We start from the raw sequence: 22,989 nt of genomic DNA, 5'->3' as shown, positions 1-22,989 counted from the left end.
CCAGACCCTGGAGGAAAAGACGGGAAAACTGAAGCAAAACAAGAACAGCTGATGGCATACGTCACTTCTTCGCCTCTTACGATTGGCTGGTAGTGAAACCATATTGTTGCTGGCGTCTACGTTGATTGGTCAGGGGTACAGTAGTGTGTGTTTATTGGCTGCTAGCGCGGAGTGGGTTGTGTTTGTGTCCGTCCATTCATGGGCTGTAATCATACCCTCAACATCTCTTCTGTTGACAAAACGAAATACTTTTTTTCCGGTAATGTATCTTGACGATTACCGAAAATCGTCAATGAGTCTTAATTTGTCCACGTCAGCTGGGTGAATTAGTCTCATGTGAGACGGCAAAGCTCCGGTGGGTGTAGGTCGTCCTCAAACAAGTGAAAGTCAAGATAAAGCTGGGAGTGAACACAACGCAAGCTGAGGTGTCATGTGATCAGAATCACATTATCATTTGCCCGATCATAATAGGCTCGTTCGACATAAGCCAGAATCGATCCCCTGCGATCGGTGCACAATGCATGCCGGTTAGATTTGTGTCCGACTTGATCCCAACTTGCTCTGACGTCATGCACAGGTGGGCAACGATAACGTCACGAGAGCCAGGCGCCGATCGACTGCATGACCCAAAGCATGATGGGAAACGCCTGGCTGGATCAAAGAGCTGATTGGCTCCTAGATTTGACAACAAACACCACGTTTTGTAGAAAATCCAAATTTTCAGTTTAATTGTAATATTTAATGCTCGATTGTTGGCTATTAGTCTCATGTTCTGCGTCGAAGGTTTAATCTGTGATTGTTAATAATAAAGCTTATTTATACAACACAAAGCAAGCATCAAAGTGTTTCACAGGCACACATAAAAATAACAAATGACAGCATACAATACAGATACACGCACATTTCCACATAAATATATATTTATAAACACATGAATAAATACGATTGAGCTCTGTAAACTACAAGCAGCCTACAGATCGGATCTAACAGGAAGTAACTGTTTCCGTGACTTCCTGTTTATTCTTTGAAGGATGCTGAAAACTGTCCGACTTGACCTCAGATTATTCGACCCCCTGCTGCTGACTGCGGTCAAGTCAGCAGACACTCAGATCTCCCTGGTCAACTCAGCAGACACTTAAATTGTAGTGCACCTATACGCTGAAACTTATTATAGAGATATAAGAGATATTTCAAACCCTCAAATCAAACCCTCAACCCTCAAATCAAAGAATAAAGACACTTTACGCACAATTTAGGTGTATTTTCCCTTTAACTCAGGAGATGCAGGTAGCATGTTTTATACTTAATGTGAATATAATTAATTTAATCTAATTTCATTATGCAATATGTATACTTTGTTGGTATCTTATTCTGAAAACCGGATGTTCGTCTGTAGAAAACCGGAAGTTGTCTCACGTTAATCTTTCCTCTAACTTTGCAAAGTCCTTCGCTCGCTCCCGATCTGCGACGTTTGAATGCGTTTACCGTAAGTTTCAGCGTATAGGTGCACTACAATTTAAGTGTCTGCTGAGTTGACCGCAGTTGCTGCTGCCGCATTAAGACTTCGGACATTCCCAGCAATGGGAGGTTTGGTGACAGGTGTGCCCACATCTTTACAGAGACCTGGCTCCATAGTAATTAGCATTAGGGATTAGCATAAGCTAATTGAAAGGGTAACAGCCATCATGAAAGGTAGTTTTAAAACAGTAACAGCTCTGAGGTTTATTTAGATGACATATTTAGGTTACTCTTGAGAAAGAAGTCGGCAGGCCAAAGGGTTTCTATTATACAAGACCAAGCTGACAACCCTGATGACATTACATTACAGTCATTTAGCAGACGCTTTTATCCAAAGCGACTTACAATAGTGTGTTCAACATCGGTATTCAACAGAACTACTCGTCATCAGAAGTCATAAGTGCATCTCCTTTTTTAAACAAGCATCTAAGCATAAACCAGAGCCAAAGTACAGTGCAGCGACAAACTAATATGAATACAATAAATGCCAATAAGTGCTAATACAATATAATAAGTGCTAAGTGGGAGGCTCCTTGAAGAGGTGAGTTTTCAGCCTGCGGAGAAAGATGGGCAGCGACTCTGCTGTCCTGACGTCAGTGGGGAGTTCATTCCACCACTGTGGGGCCAGAAGTAGTTTTCTCAAACTTTGGAACTCAGGAGTAGCAGTAGCAGTGGAGTAATGTCACAAAAATAAAGTAAAATACCAATACAATGAATACACAGCATGGAAATGTGAAGAACAAGTTGCATTGTCTGGCCTGTTAATATCCTCTTTCTTTATTCAAAACAGTTTTTATTGACAAATGTCGTTTCCAGTCAATCAGAAGCACATCAGTATTTCCGTGGTGGCAGTTATATTCCATAAAAGTGTAATTGACACAAGGGTGTGGTTGTCATTTGAGCCTCTGACACCTCAAGGACTGACAATCGGTGGAGTTTCAATGCTGCACAAAAAGAGTACGAACATGTTAGAAGTCATCCTACACAGCTGGACTGATGTATTTTGAAGGCAGATCGCATCAGATTCTGTCTCAACATGTTTGCCTTGCAGCTGAGCACACATTCAATACTGAACATTCGATCAGTGCTTCCTTCACAATGTTATCAGCAGCAAATATAGCCTCTGTAAACATTTTGACTGTCATGAATCTCTTAAATTACATGATTCATAAAACACTCAAAGACAATGTTGCCCTATAACTGTTTGTGTACGTAACGTTTGACTGAAAACTACTTTTGCAGCGATAATGTTACAGTGCTCCCAAATCACCAACTTTCCCCAATCTCACTGTTAAATTATTAATAAAAACTGGAAATTCGATAAACCAGTGTGCACCTGCAATAATGTATGAAGATTGAACATTCATACTCGTGAATAAATTGAAGGTACACTATTTGTCAGTGAATGTGAAATGTGTCCGTCATTGAGCGTGAGGCTTTATTCTTAACATCGGAAACAGCAGTTACCAGTATTACCAGTGCTAAATAACCTCACGCATGTTTGTCAAAATAGTCTAAACTTTGAACCACATCTTGTGGTCTATAGCAGTGAATGGATTTTACTCAGTTGTCTCAGAGTTGAGTCAAGACATGTTCCATTCTATTCCCATAAAAGTAATCAAATAAATATTTATGTGATTATTCACAGAATATCCACCTTCAATTACAGTAAATAACCTCCAGTCAAATTCCTCAATGTTGAAGATGATTGCATTAAAGTACAATTGTGTGATACAAATATTTACAGTCAAATTACTAAATCAGGTTTCACTCATGTATTGAAGACAGTTTGATACACGTACCTTAAAATCCCACATCACCATGGCTCCATCCAGACCCACACTGCTGTACTTCTGCACTTTGGCTTTCTCCCCAGATACAACACACAGTTGACTGCAAAGACACAACACATGCACACACAGTTTACATCAAAAACAACAATAACAGTGATTTCTGGAGACACCCAGAGCTCACACGCACAGCAACAAAACACATACTTACCTGGGAGAAGTATATGCTGATTCATGATGTACAAACCAAAGACCCCTCACTTTTTGGGGAATTTATAAGTGAGACTCTGACTGCTCTCAAGTTACCTGTAGCATTGCTAGACAGAGCATACAGTACCTCCAGCAAGGCCACAACGTCTATAAAGTCATAAAGTAGTTCAAATAAAAGAAAAGGTCTAATTTGCATGTGGGTTCCGAGCTGCATCACAATGCACAACATAAACATAGAGCAAGACAACCATGCTGAGTGGCTGATGGTTTTTGGAGAAACCCCACCTCTTACCCGGGAATATTACGGATGAACTGTGCAACATTTCAAGAGTCAGATTCATGACCATTCAGTCATCACCATTTGAAATGTGTATTGGCAAAATGTAACACAACTTTGCAGGTTTAAAGTGACATATACATTTGGTAGAAATGACCTGCATTCATGGTGAATGGAGATTCATGTCAAAAAGACATGTCTACAGGAACCAGTTTTCAACCAGCCTTCTATTGTTAGGGTTAGGATGTGATGAACGATGTTCAGCTTCTCTCCGTGTTAATACCGTCCCTTTCCTTTTAAATAATCCGTATGGCATGTTTAAAAAGAAAAGCACAACACATTTGGGCTCATCCAAATATGTCTCTCAAGTTTGGAGTAGACATGAAATTTGTAGGAGTGATAAAAACTGCTTTGCAAAAAAATATTGTAATGGCAGAAAATCTGAAATTTTGCTTTTTAACTTGATGCTTCAGGAGATATAGCCAAACCACAATGCATGGTGCTGCTATTGGATCCACAGCAATAGGTTTCTACTGGTGTTTGTAGTCCAGTACCTCCGCTGTAGAGGTAATGATGCCAACTGAAGTGGAAGCAGCAGCACCCTTACGTGATGCTGTTCTGGTGAAGGGTGCCCAGCTCGTTGCTGTCTTCATCAGTGGCCCTCTTGTCCAAGTTCTGGAAATGTTGCATGGCAGTAATGCCGCCCTTGGAGGTCTGCTTGGGGATGTCCAGCTTCTTCACAAACTCAAGAGCACCTGGACCCTTATAGGTGAACTGGCAAGGGCAACAGTCATGACCCTGACATAAAAGAGATCATTTCATCCATTATTCATGCGAAAATATTGATTAATGCAGCTTTAAATAAGGTGCAGCGAGTATAGTTGATCATTCTTGGAGTTGCTGGACACACGCACACACACACACACACACACACACACATACATAGAGCAGGTGATAGTTACCGCAGCAACAAGCTCAGTGGGGCTGGCGTAGAGCACACTCAGAAGTGGCAGATGGTTGGTGGTCAGCTGGGTGACCCTGGATGGACAGATGTCAGAAAGGTGATGTAATATCAAATGACATTTCATTATTTACAGAATCATCTATGAAACAACAGCTTTAGTCAGTGAAAACATATCAAACATAAAAAACAGTCTTTCAGAAGCCATGCAGTGCTGCTGGCCTGGTGTGTTTGCTAAAAAAAGAAATCAGATTTATGTTGGAAATAGAATCTAGTCTAGATTTATGTTGGATGTCTTATCTAGTCACTAATCCACTTAATAAAAACATAGATACGTCATCTCCATTTAAGCTGAATATAAATACTGATCATACTGATGGAATAAGTGTGTGGCAGCTGAACTCACTCCTTCCCCTGGGCGGCATCGACCACAGTGATGCTGCTGTTGTGGGCCACCCAGGCCAGCTGGTCTCCACTGGGGGAGAAGGAGACACTGTGCACCCAGCCTCCACAGTCCTTATGCTCCAGCAGCACCTCCCCAAAAGGCATTTTGGCCCCCCAGGCAGTAGGTCCAGGCTTGTCCTCGATGTCCTTGATGTAGGCCGAGAAAACCCTGAGGAGCATAGTAGAGAGTTCTGTTGTAGTTTGTTAGCTTTGGGACCCAATGTTGTGTTGCTTAATCTGTACAGTTGGATGAGAAAGAATGGCAAAAACATCATTAAATACTGTAAATTGAATTAAAGCTCAATCAATTATAACAACTCCAAATACATGTTTTTGCTCTTGATGTGAAAAAAGGTCACTGTTTGCTCACAATAAAACTTTTTGGTATGATAATATTTATAATGTGTGTTGACAGTTTGGAGAGGAAAAATGAATGAATGCATCTTTAAGGTGATGCATCTATTAAAAGGTAGTCTATATTAATAAAATAATTTATTATGTTGATAATAATACTTTTCTTTTACTAACATAGAAATCTGCTACAGGCCCAAACTCCGTTTACACGCAAGCAGTGTTAAGTCGGCAGAACGCAAGACTTCGGTAAGAAGAGGGGAGGCGGACTGTGTGACCACATCATCTGCCCAGAGAATTCATCCGTTTTTTCGGTGCTGCTTTTTACAATCCCCCAGATAAAAATGTAAAAAATGCACGTCAGGAACTGAATGAGGTCATGAATGGACACATGCCTAAACAACCGCATAGTATTTTGCTAATTGAAGCTGATTGAACAGGTCAAAATAAGCCACCACCCAGGAATGTACATTAAAAATGACATCATATATCAGCAATGTGCTGATTATGTGGTGATTACAAAGACAATCAAATCATTCCCCAACCAGAAGGCCTGGATGAATGTAGGGGTGAGGGCTCAATCCAGTGCAACAACTCTGCCTTTCGGTCAGGTGACAAGGAAGCATACAGCATCACCCGAGCAAGACTGAATGCAAACTGGCATGGCGTGTGCACGGCCCAGGACAGGAGGAGCGGGTGTTTAGAACCACCCAGGACATCATTGGTACCCATCTACCGAGCATCAGTGATATCGGTGAGGTGAGGTGCCTGCGCAGAGCCCAACGTATATTAAAACACAATACCATTTGGGGTAGCAATGGCTGAATTGAAACTGAATGTGAACTGATTTAGTTGCTTATTGACAATTGTCCAGAGCTCCAACGTGTGGTTATTTAGGTCACAGTGATGGTTGTGTCACCTGCAGTGGAAGTCTGCAGACCCAGCTGCCAGGAGGATGTTGTTGGGATGCCAGTCCAGACTCATAACGGTGGAGCGAATGGCCTTCTTGATGTGCTTACTCAGCCACCTGAAAGGAAAGGAGAATTGTAAAAACCTGAAATTGAATGCAAATATGACAAGTTGTGTGTCAGGGAAGAGGTAAGAGACATATCCGGGATGAACTGAAGCCACTTATTTTGAAGTGCAAATACTTACATTTAAGTACTTGGCGAAACCGAGTACCAATATGAGTACTTTATAACACTATTGCAGCTCGAAAAATAACTTTGAAAACACGTTTTATTTTCATCAGATGTTCCTCACTTTCTGACTGTACAAGTTAAACATACAACATAATGCTGTTGCTGACATTTTAACAGTCAACTTTGTGTTTCACTGATACAAACAGAGCATTGTTTGCAGTAGGGATATTAATGTCTAACTTTTTAACTGTGCTATCAGCTAAATAGTTCAAACATTACACCGTTGCAATACACTGGCGGAAACCACAGCTGACAGTCTGACAGCTAAACTAATTGGGTTGGTATCAGGTTGTCGTTGCCTATTAGGCTCAACTGACGAGAAGTTAACCTCACATTGCCATCGTGGTATTGGATAGTTTTACCAGTAATGTTACAAGTACGACTACATGAGCACAGTGTCGGACCTGATACCCATTACTGATATCGGTATCAGTGCATCCAAAAGACATTTTGTGTGAATATTAGGTTGTATTTTCTATATCTGCAGCACGATTCTTTAGTTGTGTTTTCACTAATTGTTGCATGCTTCTGCATGTTACCATAGTTGTTTGACTTTCTAATCTCTTTGTCAGTTGACTAACATCTCCATTCTTAGGCTCCAACCCTATTGAAGTCAATAGTCTTGGCCTTCAAAACCTATATCACTTCAAGTCTTACAGGATCCAGGATCAAGTCAAAACAGGAATAGTCTTGACTTGATCCTGTGTCGCTCACCAGTCGTTCTCCTTCTCAAAGTAGCACACAGAGATGACGCGAGCTCCGCTGCCCAGGGCGAACTTGTTCTCCAGTGGTGACCACTTCACACAGGTGGCTGCACGGTTGATGCGCACCAGGACTAGGGTGGGCTTCCACACTCCATCCTTCAGAGTCCACACGTAGGCGTTGCGGTCAGAGGCACATGTTACGATGCGGTTGGACTCTGGGGCCCAGTCAATGCCTGTGGACATAATTATGAAGCTCCATTAAAGTGTCTAAGGATCAATGAACGATGCAATGCTTCCTACTCGGAAATATATTCCACCTTTACTTTCTTCAAGTTATATCTCTGTCTCGTCAAAAACACCATCAAAAAAGAAACGCTAGATTGTGGATATTAATACCACCATATGGCCAAATAATTAAATTTGAACTCAAATGTATCGTTACTTCGTGCTTTGCGGTGGGGCAGTCTTTTATTGGAACTCCCCAAACCCTGAGGGAAAGTTCTACCATGAACCATGAACCATAAACACAAACATCACCCCTGCCCCCTGTTGGACCCTTTGGCCATGTGATGACAACTGAGCAAACTCCATTCACTGATCAAGACTGAGATTTGACTGACAGCCCTGGAAAGAGCTAGCAGGTGGACCTTGAGTGAAGTCTATATTATCAAACAATGAATACCAAGATCAAGGATGAACAGTCACTCCCTAATTTTCAATTTGTTAAATAACAAAAAGACAGCAGACTCACAGTGAACTTGGCCCTGAGGCACTTGGCCCCATCTCACGTTTTCTCACTCAAATGGATGTGGTCAAATAAGTCACATCCCATCTATCATTCAGTTGGCTGATATAAGTTACCGAACCTGTGACTCGTCCACTGTGCTCAGTCAGCTCGTGGATCTTGACCCACTCTTTGCCTTTCTTTTCATAGATGTTCACCACATTGTTGTTAGGACTCACTGCAATCTCTGCAAAGAAATATGTGTGCACAAAGGTTAGGCATTTGAACCATTTTATGATCGTAATACAACACAGAAGTAGTGATTATGACATGGTCTTCATCTAATGAGTATGGATGTGCAATTGTCATTTCTATCAGTCTGTTGCAATATGTGTGATGGAAAGGTACAGGGTTTGTCTTTTGAATATATACAGAAACATGCCATGGAAATATCACCTTTAGTTATAATGTGTGCAAAGTTAGTAGTGAGAAGATTATACAGAGGTCAAAGAGATCCTCTGAGGAGCATGAATGTATATTGAGTCAATTTAAGCGTAATCTGCCCAGTTTGATTTGAAATTGTGTTTTTGCAATTGGAGATATTGGCCTTCCTCCTCTGTTGCTCTCCCTCAGGTTTCCTCCTTTTTCCTCCATTAAAGGTTTTTTTTGGGGGGGCGGGGTTTTTCCTTCTCCGATGCAATGGTCAAAGGACAGAGGATGTCGTATGTGTACAGATTGTAAAGCCCTCTGAGCAGATTTGTGATTTGTGATTTTGGGCTATACAAATAAATTAAATTAAATTGATTTAATAATGCATATGATAATATGTACGATATTGAATATTGTTTCCGTTCATGAAAACCATTCTATCCCAAAATGGAAAGGATTCATCCTCTGGGGAGCATGCCAGGAATGTACTCAGTCTGCACATTAGATTATTAGATTAGATATGAGTTATAACTCTGATGATCCTCTGTCTTTCCATCTAGATCCATCATCAGGTCAACATTTAAATTTGGTTTATGACCAAATAACTGCAAAGCTAAGAAACTTGGGCCATTCAATTCAATTGACTTTTTGTGTACAGCCCAATATCACAAATCACATATTTGCCTCAGAGGGCTTGACAATCTGTACAACATACGCCATCCTCTGTTCTTGGAGTCTTATGTTGGATAAGGAAAAACTCCCTTAACAGAGGGACTCCTATCCCAGGATGCGCAGGAGTGCAGTAAATGTCACGTGTACACTACAGAATGAACAACATAACAGAGTTACAACGTTGAACGTAGTCAATCCTTTTTGCCATAAATGTACAAAAGCAGGATGTAAAGTGTGTAGAACAAGTTCAAATCACTGCAGTGTTTAACAAAACTGTAATACCAAGTGCAAAAACAGCAGTAGACATCCTGCAACTGAAGTGCAGTCAGATGCATGCAATAAAGCTCTTTGCGTCCATTTCCTGCTTTGATAATCAGATTCCCTGCGGTTCTCCATGCAACATTAATGCAATTAGAGAAGGGAGGAAATGTATCTACATTCTGAATTGCAAGTGTGGTCCCACCCTGTATTGAACCCATACATTATGGAGAATATTGAATACTGCACATATGTAGGTATGTATGTAAGTCTGTTTGCTGGTTCACCTACGGGTCCTGTCTTTGTTCCAGGTGTGGCAGGAGAGTGGCTCCAGGCCAAAACTGTAGAGCGACATGTCTGAACAGAGGCAGGCGAGGCTGCTGGAATGTAGATCTGCAGATGTGTTGCTGCAGGTCCCAGGATGACGACAGGGAGGGGGACAGGGAGACATTTTGTAGAGCAGCATGACTTTACAGACAAAGCACTAGTGTGTTGTATTTGGCTTGTGAATTGATGTGAGCAGGGGATTATAAAGTTGGTGGTATTAGACTTTCATACTCTTATTTAATCATGACATCCTTAGTCACCACACCAGATTGGTGTTACTTAGTGTAGTGGATACTTGGAATTTAGGTCCTAAGAAAGTAGGTACATCTGCTTTATGTGCAGACTTTCAGTATGCTTGTATGAGGTTACTTATGAGGACAATTTTCCCTTTTACTGATTGTTAGCCATGTGAGTAATGACTGTGCGATAGCAGTAGGCTACACCTTTATCAGGTGTGGTGCACACTGTACAAACACAATCTGGCACGTGTGTATTTTTCTCTTCTCTCTAACGATAACCTGAAATCCAGAGATTTCGTAACAATCTCTGGATTAAAATAAAATAAAGCTAAAACAATAAATAAAGCAGCTACCTGCCGGACAACATACCATTTACAGTTTGCAGTTAATTCCTCACAGTTTGAAAGGTTTTGAGTCTAAAATGATAGCTGACTCGTACATTTCACCTTTCCAATGACTTATCAAACAGACAGACTAGAGTGTCCGGAATGGAGGGAATAATGTGGTTGTTACGGTCATAGCTATGTGGACCAGACAGAAAGCATGAACCACTTTCACAAGTGATCAAAACATAGCAAGCTGATTAGATGTGACAAAAACAAAGCGAGCTGAGGTCATTACTTACCTTTGGTCTGTATATTTGTTCAGGTTGAATGTGTGCTGGTGGTTAAAGGTGCAGGGCTGTATTCGTGGACTCTGGGCAGTCGACACGAATGAAGCGGTGCAGTCTGTCTGAAGGAAGTGACTGTGTTATTACTGAAGGGAGGGAAGAAAGGTGGGTGTGTCTGCAAATAGCTGTTGAGCAAACATCTTGTCTTGAGCAGAGAGATAGGCACGCTACAATATTCACACCAAAACATACAAAAACAACCCCTGTTAGAAAGATGTATGCGTCATATATATGACACATCAAATATATGTATAGCAAATTAGTTGTTTTTGTAAATATTGATATATATATATATGTATTTATACAAAAATATATATTTACTCTATAAAACTGTTACAAAATAGTGACAAATGCAAAATGTAATCTTACAGAGATGATGTCTTCAAATAGCCCCCTTTTGTCCGACCAACAGTCCAAACCCAAAGACATTCTGAGCTGAGCTGAGACGCTGGAAACAGTTGATACCTGTTTTTTTTAATTATTATTATTAATATTATTATTGAAACCAAGCAATTATCAACATAGCAGACCATTTATTTTCTGTCAGTTGACTAATCAATTCGTTGACTGATTGTTAAAGCCTAACACAGAAAGTTGTTTTCAGTTTTAGTATACCCAAATTCAAGGTCCTGCCATAGTTGTATGGAATGCGTACTGTACTGGTATACAATTTGTTGTTTATAATTTAATTTCTGTGAAGACAAGGAGTTTCTAAATGAATGCACCATTCACTGGATGCCATCCGCCATAAAATCAAAAAGAAGAAGAAGAAGTTTCTAAATTAGACATACTATTTTTTGAGGGGACCCTTTTATTCTGAAAAAACTCCAGGCGGAAATGGTGGTTTTCTGCTGGCAAGAAGAAAAACAACAAGGACACACGTCGTTTCATATTTGGTGAGGACTTTCATGTAGTTTGCGGTGTGAATAATTAGTTGTCACCCTTTTATAGGGTGCATTTGTTCAAAGCTTGTCACTTCTTAGGGTTTGCTTTTGCCATTGTTTTGATGTGGGACAGCGGGTGCTAATGGTTAGCTCGCTAAGCTAATTTAAAGCTAATTTAAGTGGTTACTTTTCAAGATGGCGAATCATAAGAAATCCTAAAGTGTAATAACAGCAACTGTATTGGTATCACATTGACTGGCGTTTCATTTGCAGCCAAGAAGCGTCCTTTGTTAACTTTGCTCTAACGTTACGCGGAAATTAAGCTTTATGAAAGTAACGTTAGCTAAGTTAACTAACTTTAGTGTTGGTTAGCTAACTGTTTAGCAGCTTACATTTAACGCTCGCTAACCTGCTCAACAACATTCCTTTCATAGAAATATGTATGACGTAACTTATTGTGTAAGATACATTTCCGTGTTGCTGCTTAAGTCCTTTGTGCCATGCCCACTGCTCCAGTAAAGTACAGTGCATAGAGGAGTTTACCACATTTAAAGTTACTGAAATTATGTTTCCAACTCTCACACACTGTTCATTTTGGGGCCCCAGGAGGTATGGGGCCCCTGAGCAGTTGCCAGCTTTGCTTGGTTGCCAATCAAGCCTTGAATGTTTGGCAGTGTCAAATAATTGTTGTGGATCAACCGATATGGTTTTACCAGAGCCAATACCAATTATTATTATTAATTAAGCAGGTGTTTTTTGGAACTGAGATGCATTTGTAGTAGAAATGAATATACAAAAATGTTTATGTCTGGATCCTCACTGCACTCCATTTGTATACACTGTTATAATCTGGTCATGGGTCACATCTGTGGCCCACATCAAAGAGCTGTCCTACTTCGTCTCCCTGCAGTTCTCGTAGTCATAGAACTGGAGTTAACATACATTCAGTTCCTACTATTTTTCTTTTGTGAGTTTTTAGCTACCAAGGCAGAACGTTGAGATGCCTCCAGATGACAAGAAATGTGCTTCTCCCTCACCGGGAGGTAGGACTCAGAGCATAGTGCAGCCACAATGTAGAGGCAAAGCACAGTGCAAGTAACCGTCATCAAAATGTGGCTACGTCACATAAAGCTATTATGTCCTTGGTTGAGCTTTAAAAGGTCAGCTGCAACTGAGGTCAAAGTTGAAATGATTTCAAATTTGAACGCAGTACTTGGTGGTGGGTCACGTCAAGGGTAGCACTTCTGCCTAGTTTGGCTTCACCGCTCTCCCCATAGGAAAACAATGGCACAGCCAGGGCAGAGCGATGGTACCGCTGATCATGTGTGGGCAGCTTTACCAGCAGAAACACTGGTTGTTTTTGCAAATTCAGCATTTATGCTTTTGGATTGCGATGCGTATTGCAACATCAGCTGGGCCTATATCTGCTGCCTTACGTTTGACACACTGTTCTGCTCGCTCACCCAAGCAGCTCCAGTTCGCCTTTTGTGTTTGCCCGTCACAGCAGCCTTCAGTAGTGTTGGTAGTAGGGCTGTACGTTTGAACAGAAGTTTAAAGTACTCTAAAAGTAAGAAAACACTCGAAATTCCAATCATGATTTCATTTATTAGGTTAAACATTGTGTATAAGAGAGATTTCAAATTGTTAATCACATTTTTCAATCACCACATAATGTTTCAAATGCCGCTGAAATCAGTATGTCTTCAGTGTCGGCTCTGGTTGCCAAGTTAGGAATGCGCCTCACAAACCAGGTGTGTGTTGTATTAAATAGGTTTTATTAGCTTCCACCTTCTCTTCCCCCTCCCTCTCTCTAACACACACACACACACACACACACACACACACACACACACACACACTGTGAGCGACGTTGTCTCTGTAATGTTAATTTGTTGCAGTTCTCAGTCCAATGTAATGTAAATGTATTGAAAAAGATTGAATTTCCAAAATTCACATTTTTATCTTACAAAATTGTCTGCTTCAATCCATATTTGTTGGTGCTTAGCCTTTCAAAAATAACATTTTCACTGCTGTTACATTTACACAACCACAATAACAATAAATCTATTTAATTCCTTTTTTTTAAGAGTGATGATCTCATAAATTATGCCGATAGACATTTGAAGCTTCTATAGAAGCTTTGAATATAACAGTAAAATGTCATGATGGTTGCTTTATCCTCTTCATACTTGATATGCTATTTGTAAATTTCAATCCTAGGTAACATTTAACTTAAGCTGCACATCAATTCAGCATGGCACAAGACAGCTTCCTGATTTGTTGGTTATGTTTCCATCTCATCTCCCTTCAGGTCACAAGACAAAGATGGCATCGAGCAGTACAAGCAGGGAGGGGGAGCTGAGCGTTCAACAGTGTGAGGACTATATCCAGCAACACGGCATCCAGGCTATGATGAAGGAATGCATCGTCAAGCTGTGCATGACCCGGCCGGACCGGCCCATTGCCTTTATCAGGGACTACTTCGAAAAACTGGCAAAGGTGCATACTGACACATGTGACAGCATGTCTCGTTGAGCAAACCTTAAGCACATCTGGGCTCAGTGGTACAGCGGGTCGTCCTTCAATCAGAGGATCGGCAGTTCAATCCCCAGCTCCACTAGTCCATGTCGATGTGTCTTTGGGCAAGACACTCCACTCCCAGAGCTGTGCCTACGGTGTATGAATGTTATATGAATATGAGATAGTTCTGATGCATGGTAGCCCTGTCATCAGTGTATGAATGGATATATGATGACATTCATACAGAGCTTTGAGTGGTCTGAAGACTAGAAAAGAGAGGAACAAGTACAGTCCATTTACCATTTAACTGACCTATGTAAATTGACCTTTTTTGATTTACTGCAGTACAAGCAGTCTGTTTTCTTGAGTGTCACTGGTGTGGTTTTGTGAACCTGTTGTCATGCAGGAGGACGACGGGTTTATTTCACCCATGAACTCTCCAACCATGAACCCTGTGGTGAGGCCTCGGAACCGGAGGGGAGCCATCAGTGCGGAGGTGTACACTGAGGAAGACACTGCCTCCTATGTCAGAAAGGTCTGTTGTCTTGTCTTCATGTTTTCACACACCTGTCTTAAATACTGTCTTTAAAGCTGCACAAATCAATAATCAACCTATTAACTACCAACTCCCGTGGATCGGGCAGGTCGGGTTTTAAAATGAACATTCAGATTAATAGTGGATGGGTTGCAGGCAAGTGAAATAATACTTATTATAATTATTAATGTGGAAAATATGAATTACACTACCGCTGGAGGAAGAATCCTGTGTGGATATGAAGGGCAGCCTCTATCTATTGCTTCACTAAAAACACAACAGCTGATGTCTCAGCACTATAATCACTCTGCAACATCATATAAGATACATAAACAGAGCATCAAAAACAATGTGAGCCAACCAAGTTAGTACCTCACATAATACTGAACAGCATCATCTAACATTAGCTCGTAGAAGCAGGTCCATCCCGGAGTACTTCCAGTCCTCCGACACCTATTACACACACACACACACACACACACACACACACACACACACACACACACACACGTTGATATCCGGCTGTTGGGGTATAAGTGATACGGCCGTGGCTAGTGTATTAAGTTATCCTGGCTTTTTCCCCCCTAAGCAGGCTGAGACGGTCTTGCATGTATATTTTGAGGGGTATGTTCGTTACCTAGGTCAGAGGTCACTGAACAAGCCGTCTTCCAGTGTGAGGGGGTATCGGTTACGCAGCTAGGCTGCACACCTTTCCACTGAGATCGCTATGGGGCACTGACTTGAATGAATTTACTGTTTATCTGACCACAATCAGAACAGGAATTATCTGGCTAGCACAGCACACGCGGAGAGCACCCGGCCACTAGGAGGCTACTTCACTGGGAGGAGAGTGAGAGCAGCGCCAGAGATGGACCTTCCGTGGGTGTGCTAGCTTGTGCTGTTGGGTTGGTCTGCGTCTGTGAGAAAACCACGCCCCATTCATTTAAATGTAACTGATGGATATAATTATAGCTGGTAAATACATGTGGCATAAGGAATTAAAAGTCCCCTGAAAGAAATAAAAGGAGTCCTTTTGAAAATATAAAAGTATACATTTACTCTATATACTATATTGACTTGCAATATTGATTGTGATTCTAGTATATCGTAGTCTTAATATTCACTGAAATGTTCCTGTGAAATCTAAACAAGCTTTTTCATCTAAGGTCATCCCCAAAGACTACAAGAGCATGGCGGCGCTGTCCAAAGCCATGGAGAGGAACGTGCTGTTTGCCCACTTGGACGACAATGAGAGGAGGTAACGCCACCTGTGCGCTTGGTAGTTAACTAGCCTTTTTGATTTCCAGCTAATCGCCTTGATTTCTGTCCCTCCAGTGACATTTTTGACGCGATGTTTTCTGTCAACTACATCGCTGGAGAAACTGTCATCCAACAAGGTGAGTTTTACACACAGCATTTCATTTAAAGATTGTGTTCATTCATTTATGGGCCTCTTCATTGCTCCTGTTCCAGGTGATGAGGGAGACAACTTCTATGTCATTGACCTGGGAGAGACTGATGTAAGATCTCTTTCTTATCTTTTTGTTTAGTTCTGAACTGGAAAACATCGGGCAGTGGTATTACGAATTTAAAAAAAGTTATCTTTCGTTTGTATTCTGTTAAGAAGAACGAACATCCCGATGAAGCCTATTGTTCTGTGGAGTTGTGGTCCAGCTGCTTCTGCTGCCCCCAAGTGTCCAAGAAATCTATATCAACAGAGCTTTAACTTCAGCAACAGAAATCTTACTTAGTGCCTCATTGTTTTCCACATATGCTGTTATGCGGTGATTTCATGTTTAATCTGATGGTCTGTACAATTAGTTTTTGTATTTGTTGAAATTGTCATGACATCCTGACAACAATCAATGAATCAAATGCTCTGATAACAAAGGAAGCAGTCAGTTATCTGAGGCTGTCACAGGACTGTAATAATGAGATGATTGGATGGGTCTGCTGTTTACGCTCATAATGATAATTATGAGGCAGTGGCTTTGCAGGGAGACCTTAGGGTTTGGTCTGTCAGCTGTACTTTGTATATAGACTAGCATCATTGTGTCACGTGGAAGCTGTAATGGATAGAGGTGAGACTTGTGACCCTGCGTTGTCGTTAGAAACCTGGTCACATCTGTTGTGGCTCCTCTTAGGTATACGTGAACAACGAACTGGTGACCAGCATTGGTGAGGGAGGCAGTTTTGGGGAGCTGGCTCTGATCTACGGAACCCCTCGAGCAGCTACAGTCCGTGCCAAGTCCAATGTTAAGCTGTGGGGCATTGACAGAGACAGCTACAGGAGAATATTGATGGTAGGCTGATTGATGGTACATTGATGGTACAGGACAAAGCTGACCATAAAGTTATGAGAACAATGAGTTGTTGAGGAAATGTCACAATGCATTTGTTTTTGCTTTTTAGGGAAGCACTTTGAGAAAGCGCAAGATGTATGAGGAGTTCCTCAGCAAGGTGTCCATTCTCGGTAAGAACTTCTGTTTACTGACTGGACCATCTTGTTTTCAAAGCAAAGCTGTCTTTGACCTGATGACCTGAGTGTTGCCCCTGAACAGAGTCTCTGGATAAGTGGGAGCGTCTGACGGTGGCTGACGCCATGGAGACTGTGCAGTTTGAGGACCGCCAGAAGATTGTGGTGCAGGGAAAGCCTGGCGATGAGTTCTTCATCATCCTGGAGGTACACACCACCTTCTGCAGGCTCTAGTCAACCCAGATCGGTTGGTACAGGACATTTGGTTCCGCACACATTCTTTGGTGTGGTACCCCTGTTAAACCTACATCCTAGCAATATAAATGATGTTCCACCCGGGGAGCTGAGGCAGTGGAACAGCTGTCTGTGAGACCAACCTGCTGGTGGGGGTCGTCCCTGGTGTCATCGGTATGGTGATGAAAAAGCAGACTGGGACAGTGTCAATGTCTGATAATGATTAGTTTCAATCATAAAATGTATATTTATTTCATATCAGACCGTGTGCATTTTATGATTAAAACTAATCCCACCTGACTCATCGCAGACCGGTGTGATCACAGGTATCATAAGCTCCAGTACTGTGTATGGGGGATGAACCGGCTGTATTTACTATTGTTATAGAAACAAACCCTTTCGTATATTATAAGCACACATCATCCATTCAGTTGTCATTTACAGTGTAAAATGTTCGAACTGTTATGCTGTTCATTCTGTACACATGACATCTATCACACTCCTGTCCATCCTGATAGAGGACCCTCCTCTGTTGCTCTCCCTCAGGTCTCTCCCTCTTTTCTCCCGTTAAAGGGGTTTTGGGGGAGTTCTTCCTGTTCTGATGTGAGGGTCCTGGGACAGAGGATGTCACGTGTACAGATTGTAAAGCCCTCTGAGGAGAATTTGTGATTTTGGTCTGTACAAAAATAAATTGAATTGAAAAATGTGCCAAGTGGTAAAGTAACTAGCGAGCAAGATAACGAATGTGATAAGTTACTTTGAAAATCCAAGCCAACAATGCGGGCGGTGTGCAAACTTAGGGTCTAAAGTGACCGTTTATGAAAGAAATGTTACATTTCTGGGATATGTAGTTCAAGATGTTTTTGTTGTGCTATCAGGGGACAGCAGCGGTGCTCCAGAGGCGGTCGGAGGACGAGGAGTTTGTGGAGGTCGGCAGACTTGGACCCTCGGATTACTTTGGTAAGTCAGACAAACACAAGACGCTGACAACATCTGCTATCTACAGCACAGGAACCTTTCCACCAGCTGTTATTGTCGTGTTAACATTCAAAGCATGGCGTGGAATTAGAAATATCTCAAATACATAATACAAAACCAAGCAGGACACCATCAGCAGTGTGACTTACCTGCGTGAACCTTCCCCATGTCCCTCAGGTGAGATCGCCCTGCTGATGAACCGGCCCCGTGCTGCAACTGTTGTTGCATGCGGTCCCCTCAAGTGTGTCAAACTGGACCGGCCCCGGTTCGAGCGAGTCCTGGGTCCCTGCTCTGACATCCTGAAGAGAAACATTGAGCAGTACAACAGCTTTGTGTCCCTCTCTGTCTGAGCTTGTCGGCCCTCTGGCCCTCCTTTCCTCTGCTGCAGGGGCCACCAACGCACGTGGACCCCACAAAAGAAGACTTCAAGACATCTGTTACTCCTCTTACTTGTTTTATTTTTTTTGTAAGTTCTCAGGTGACGCGATTTAGTTTTCTGTGAGTTTTGAGCTTCATCGCCTGAAGCTGTAATCCTAAAACCAAATACACACTTTGAAAGTGTAGCTAAGATTTAAATAATGGTGTATGCACAACTGACCGTGCCTTCACACTGATCACTGTGAGTAGATTATTCAAGTGGGAATATTTATCCAAAATGCACAGATAAAATGAAATAATCTATAAGATATAAAGCATTTTATAGTCTCAATGGATCATGTCGCTCCATCAGCTGATGTCCTATTAAGACAGGATATGAAGGGGAGCATTGAAATAGGAATGGTTTAAAGTAGTTCGTTCCACAGCTCGATGGGGCTGACGAACCTAAACATTGTCACATTATCCGTTTTGCAGTATTAAGTCCAACATGTTGACGGTGTGGATGCACAGTTAGCTTAGTCTGCTCTGGAGATCTCCAGTGTTCACAGAGATGGTGTACAGATGTTTTCATGCTGACTGAGCTTCATGTTTTGCCATCATTTGTATCGATGTTATTTTTAAGCTAGCGGCCGGGTTCTAGGGATGGATGTTTGGGTCTTTGGTCCGGACCGAAATATCTCAGCAACTATAATGTGATCTGTTCATGTCTCCCTCTCAGTGAATTGTAATAACTTCTCGTCTAGCACCCTCAAGTCCAAATTCAAATTCGTCCAGTTCTTCGGTCTCTGACCTGCAAAACCAATGACATTCCCATCATGCTCAGCTGCAGTGCGAACTTTAGTATGTTAGCATGCTAACATGCTAAAGTCAGATGCTAAACATCAGCGTGTGCAGTTTGCAGGTGTACCAGTCATACTTCTACAGTATGGAGGGTGTTTTAACCCAGGAAGAGAAAATGAGATTTAAAAAAAAGCACATTTAGTCTCTAGTTAAATTTGACCATTTTGGTCAATTTCTCCTGACACTGCTTATTTTAAATAGCGCTCAACAACTCCATTTCATCTCTTCTGTGTAACCGTTCAGGTTCTTACATCTCAATCAACATTTTTATATTGCTCTTTTTCCATGATTTCATTTTTGTGTTTTTTAACATTTAATTAGTAAATTACATGTTCTCTTTGTTTACCCTTTGCTCTTTAAATGTTACGATATTTCTGGGTGAAATTCTCCACATTTAGGGTTTGTTAAATACTTTCTGAACACGTCCAGGTCTGCTGGTTCTATTTACACCTCTGCTACAAATCTATATATTTCAAGTAAATGACTTGTTTTTTTACAGATTTTGTGATTATACAAAACTATTTAATCAAAGGAAAGGTGTTTCGAGTTTGTCTGATCCCAACATTTAAAGGGAGCTCAGGTCAATACTTAATAAAAAGGTACCTCTTGGAAGATCAGACTTTCTGACAAGCAGCAGCACAGCCACCCAAATAGGGTTGCTTGTGTGTGTCACAGGCAACCAGGTCTGATCACTCATGTTTTCTGCTATTTCCATCTCTCTGGTCAGCGTTCATGAAGGGACATATTGGAAACAATAAATAATAGAACATCTCGAAACCAAACTGCCAATAAACTCATTGGCATAACAGTCACTTCCTGTATATCTGTAGTGTGATTAAGAAAAGTACATAGATACTTACTGCTGTGTAAAAGGGGCACACATACCATTTTGTAGAGCGGAGTTGCACATAGCTGTCTTGCTGTAATGTTGCAGCAGCCGCTCTGGAGGCATACAGTAAAACTGGACTAACAAGGCATACCACTTTATTCCAGCAGAGGGTGCCAGCCATTACAGGATCTGCAGATATCTCCAGTATGCAGTTCATGGATGGCCTAAACCTAACTGTATATAAAGTAGCCTTAAGCATCAGTATGAAGAATGTAATATATCTGATGACAGGGATTTTCTGAATACAAGTACTTTACTTTTAAAACTGTAAATTTAGCTCATAATACTTTACTTGTAATTCAATATTTTTACATTGTGTTATCAGTACTTTTAATTGAGTAAAGGATCTGAGTACTTCTTTCATCACAGCTATCCCCATGTGCTTTCATGTCAAAATGTACTTGAATTTTTGAAAACGAGTTTCTGCTGTGGAATCAAGAAGATGCAACACTACAACCAGCTGTGAGTATTCCTCACATTGCATGTTTTTGTGTGTGCGTACAGACGTGTGTTTGTGTGTTCATGTGCTTTGTGAAAGGTACATTTCCATCCTGAGGAGATAAACATCATTAAACTTCAAGTGAGCAAGTTTGATTGCCAAGTATAAAGCCAGCTACAAAGCCTCTCTCACCCACCTGTTTACAGCCTTAATTAACAGGCAAGCTTCAAGTCAGATGGAGGCTATGTCATCGTCTGTGTCGGGCAGGGGGTCAGTCTCTTACAGCTTCACTCTGGAAGTATTTAAGAGACCCTGAGGTCATAAGATATAACCTGCAGAGAACTAACCAACGCTGAGTGTTGGCATCATAGTTTGACAATAAGAGGACACATTTTCAGAGGTTGTTACTCTTATAAACTGTAAAATAGAGGTAAACAAAAAAAAAAGAAACATACAAGTTTAATTTAGTTTAATTCGAATTTCATGAAGGTCAAATTGCTCGTTTTAATTGTATGTGCAGGTGTGTCCTTCATGTCAGAGTGAATAGAAACTTTGTCTGAAACAATAAACAGGAGAAAGTAAGTGGTTGAGAAAAACGAGCTACAACCAAAACCACGACACAACAAAAGATCAACTTTAGCAAAATGCTCTGTATAATCTGAACCATATTTGAAAAGGGATAAAAAAGAACATCAAGGGAAAGGAAATGTTTTGAAAACAGAACTATATTTCAATAATAGCAACAGAAAAGAACAAACTTGAGTCACGTCTTGCATTTCTAAATACTTAGTATTGTTTAATTCAAGGAAGATGAAACACAGATGTGAGGTTCAAAAAGACTGAAACTTCACAGCCTGAATTATGAATACTTTCTTGTGATTCTATAAACGTTTTGTTGTTTCATGCGATTTTCTTTGTGGTAAATGTGTCCCATTCAGATCAATGTGTGCTCAGACAATATTACCTGACCCAGGTTTGTATTTTTGACATTTGGATACCGGAGAGCCACTCTGGGGAGGAAACGGGGGAGTCCTGACTCTCACGTTCATGCTTAACTCACGTACCTGCGTCTTCCACCCAACAGCTCTGAAACGTCTGTAAAGAGAAACCAGGTGAAGCTGAGCGGTAAAACCTTTGCTATCAGCCATTGCCTCCTTTCCCAGCTGACGGTGCACCTCCCTAATGACCTGCTATTATGTCCAGCTGCTGTTCAGCTACTTTTGTTCGGGGTAAAGGTGACAGGTATTCACATGTATAGGTCTGTCTCGTTGCATTCCTCAGCAGTGAATGCTGTCCGATATTTCTTCAGCTGCTGAGTTCTGTCCCAGTTTCCATTCCAAATCCTCAAATTCTGATTATTTCAAGATCAAATTATTCATGCGAATCTTTCAGAGAAAGATAAACCTAGAAAAAGTGCATTTTTCAAATGGGACAAAGCCATGATTGACAGATTTAGAACATTCCATTCGTATTTTCCATGAGTCATCCACTTTTACTGATACATCTGAGACCTCTACTTATTGCAATAAGGGGTGTACAGCTGCAGAAAAAGAATGTTCCTGACTGGAAATAATTCAACTATGTCCACTTATTCATAAACAGTTAGAACCACTTAATTCAGAGGATAAGGCTGGTGTTCTCCTCTAATTTTCTTATTGTCAACAAATCTCACAAAGACACCAAACAGACAATGCATTTGTCTCTCATGTCGTTTTTACTGCCCAACCCTCTCTGTGGCTCTCAGACACAAACCAATGTGTTCCTTCTGAAAACCTCTTTAAAAACTAAGCTGGGCTGTTGGAAAACTAGGAGGCAGGAATAAATAGTGAATTTGTTGAGGACTATTTTCAGATGTGGATTAATACACACTCACACTATAGTATTTCGGTCAGCAGGGTGATGCATGAGCCCTTGACTCAAAATACTCCACAGGGCCCACGTTCATTGTGATGAATAAACATGTCACCCAGTGCCAAGTTGTGGCTCACTGATGTGTTTTGAATAATGTTTGGACAACGATGGTATATGGGACCTTGAATA

At 41.2% G+C, this 22,989-nt stretch overlaps 2 protein-coding genes across 2 annotated transcripts; one reads left to right on the top strand and one right to left on the bottom strand.

Moving 5' to 3' along the window:
• Nucleotides 1-1,693: 1,693 nt before the first annotated feature.
• On the bottom strand, nt 1,694-10,839 carry LOC306786544 (actin-related protein 2/3 complex subunit 1A-A). Its single transcript, XM_079281344.1, has 10 exons — nt 10,732-10,839; nt 9,832-9,947; nt 8,324-8,428; nt 7,468-7,690; nt 6,471-6,578; nt 5,163-5,369; nt 4,758-4,833; nt 4,403-4,593; nt 3,321-3,411; nt 1,694-2,462 (listed from the first exon to the last, which is right to left on the bottom strand). Exons 2-10 carry the CDS (start codon nt 9,893-9,895, stop codon nt 2,457-2,459), a joined length of 1,071 nt encoding a protein of 356 aa, XP_079137470.1. The 5' UTR covers nt 9,896-9,947; nt 10,732-10,839; the 3' UTR covers nt 1,694-2,456.
• A 781-nt stretch (nt 10,840-11,620) lies between these two features.
• prkar1aa (protein kinase, cAMP-dependent, regulatory, type I, alpha (tissue specific extinguisher 1) a) lies at nt 11,621-21,074 on the top strand. Its single transcript, XM_079281496.1, has 11 exons — nt 11,621-11,672; nt 13,972-14,159; nt 14,587-14,715; nt 15,882-15,973; nt 16,051-16,112; nt 16,189-16,235; nt 16,860-17,018; nt 17,128-17,188; nt 17,277-17,398; nt 18,304-18,385; nt 18,581-21,074. The coding sequence occupies exons 2-11, from the start codon at nt 13,986-13,988 to the stop codon at nt 18,751-18,753; spliced, it is 1,101 nt and encodes a 366-aa protein (XP_079137622.1). The 5' UTR covers nt 11,621-11,672; nt 13,972-13,985; the 3' UTR covers nt 18,754-21,074.
• The last annotated feature ends 1,915 nt before the right edge of the window (nt 21,075-22,989 follow it).

Source organism: Melanostigma gelatinosum (assembly GCF_949748355.1).
Source record: "Melanostigma gelatinosum genome assembly, chromosome: 13".
Taxonomy (NCBI): Eukaryota; Metazoa; Chordata; class Actinopteri; order Perciformes; family Zoarcidae; genus Melanostigma; species Melanostigma gelatinosum.
This window is presented reverse-complemented; position numbering and strand designations above follow the sequence as displayed.

What these genes read in the sequence shown, in the direction of transcription:
- LOC306786544 (XM_079281344.1), bottom strand. Translation starts at nt 9,895, where the DNA reads ATGTCGCTCTACAGTTTTGGCCTGGAGCCACTCTCCTGCCACACCTGG. An exon ending in CCACTGAGCTTGTTGCTGCG is followed by an intron (nt 4,594 to 4,757) that starts GTAACTATCACC and finishes CTTTTATGTCAG; the next exon opens with GGTCATGACTGTTGCCCTTG. An exon ending in CTTCACCAGAACAGCATCAC is followed by an intron (nt 3,412 to 4,402) that starts GTAAGGGTGCTG and finishes GTGTCTTTGCAG; the next exon opens with TCAACTGTGTGTTGTATCTG.
- prkar1aa (XM_079281496.1), top strand. Translation starts at nt 13,986, where the DNA reads ATGGCATCGAGCAGTACAAGCAGGGAGGGGGAGCTGAGCGTTCAACAG. An exon ending in AGAAACTGTCATCCAACAAG is followed by an intron (nt 16,113 to 16,188) that starts GTGAGTTTTACA and finishes CTCCTGTTCCAG; the next exon opens with GTGATGAGGGAGACAACTTC. An exon ending in TTGACCTGGGAGAGACTGAT is followed by an intron (nt 16,236 to 16,859) that starts GTAAGATCTCTT and finishes GGCTCCTCTTAG; the next exon opens with GTATACGTGAACAACGAACT.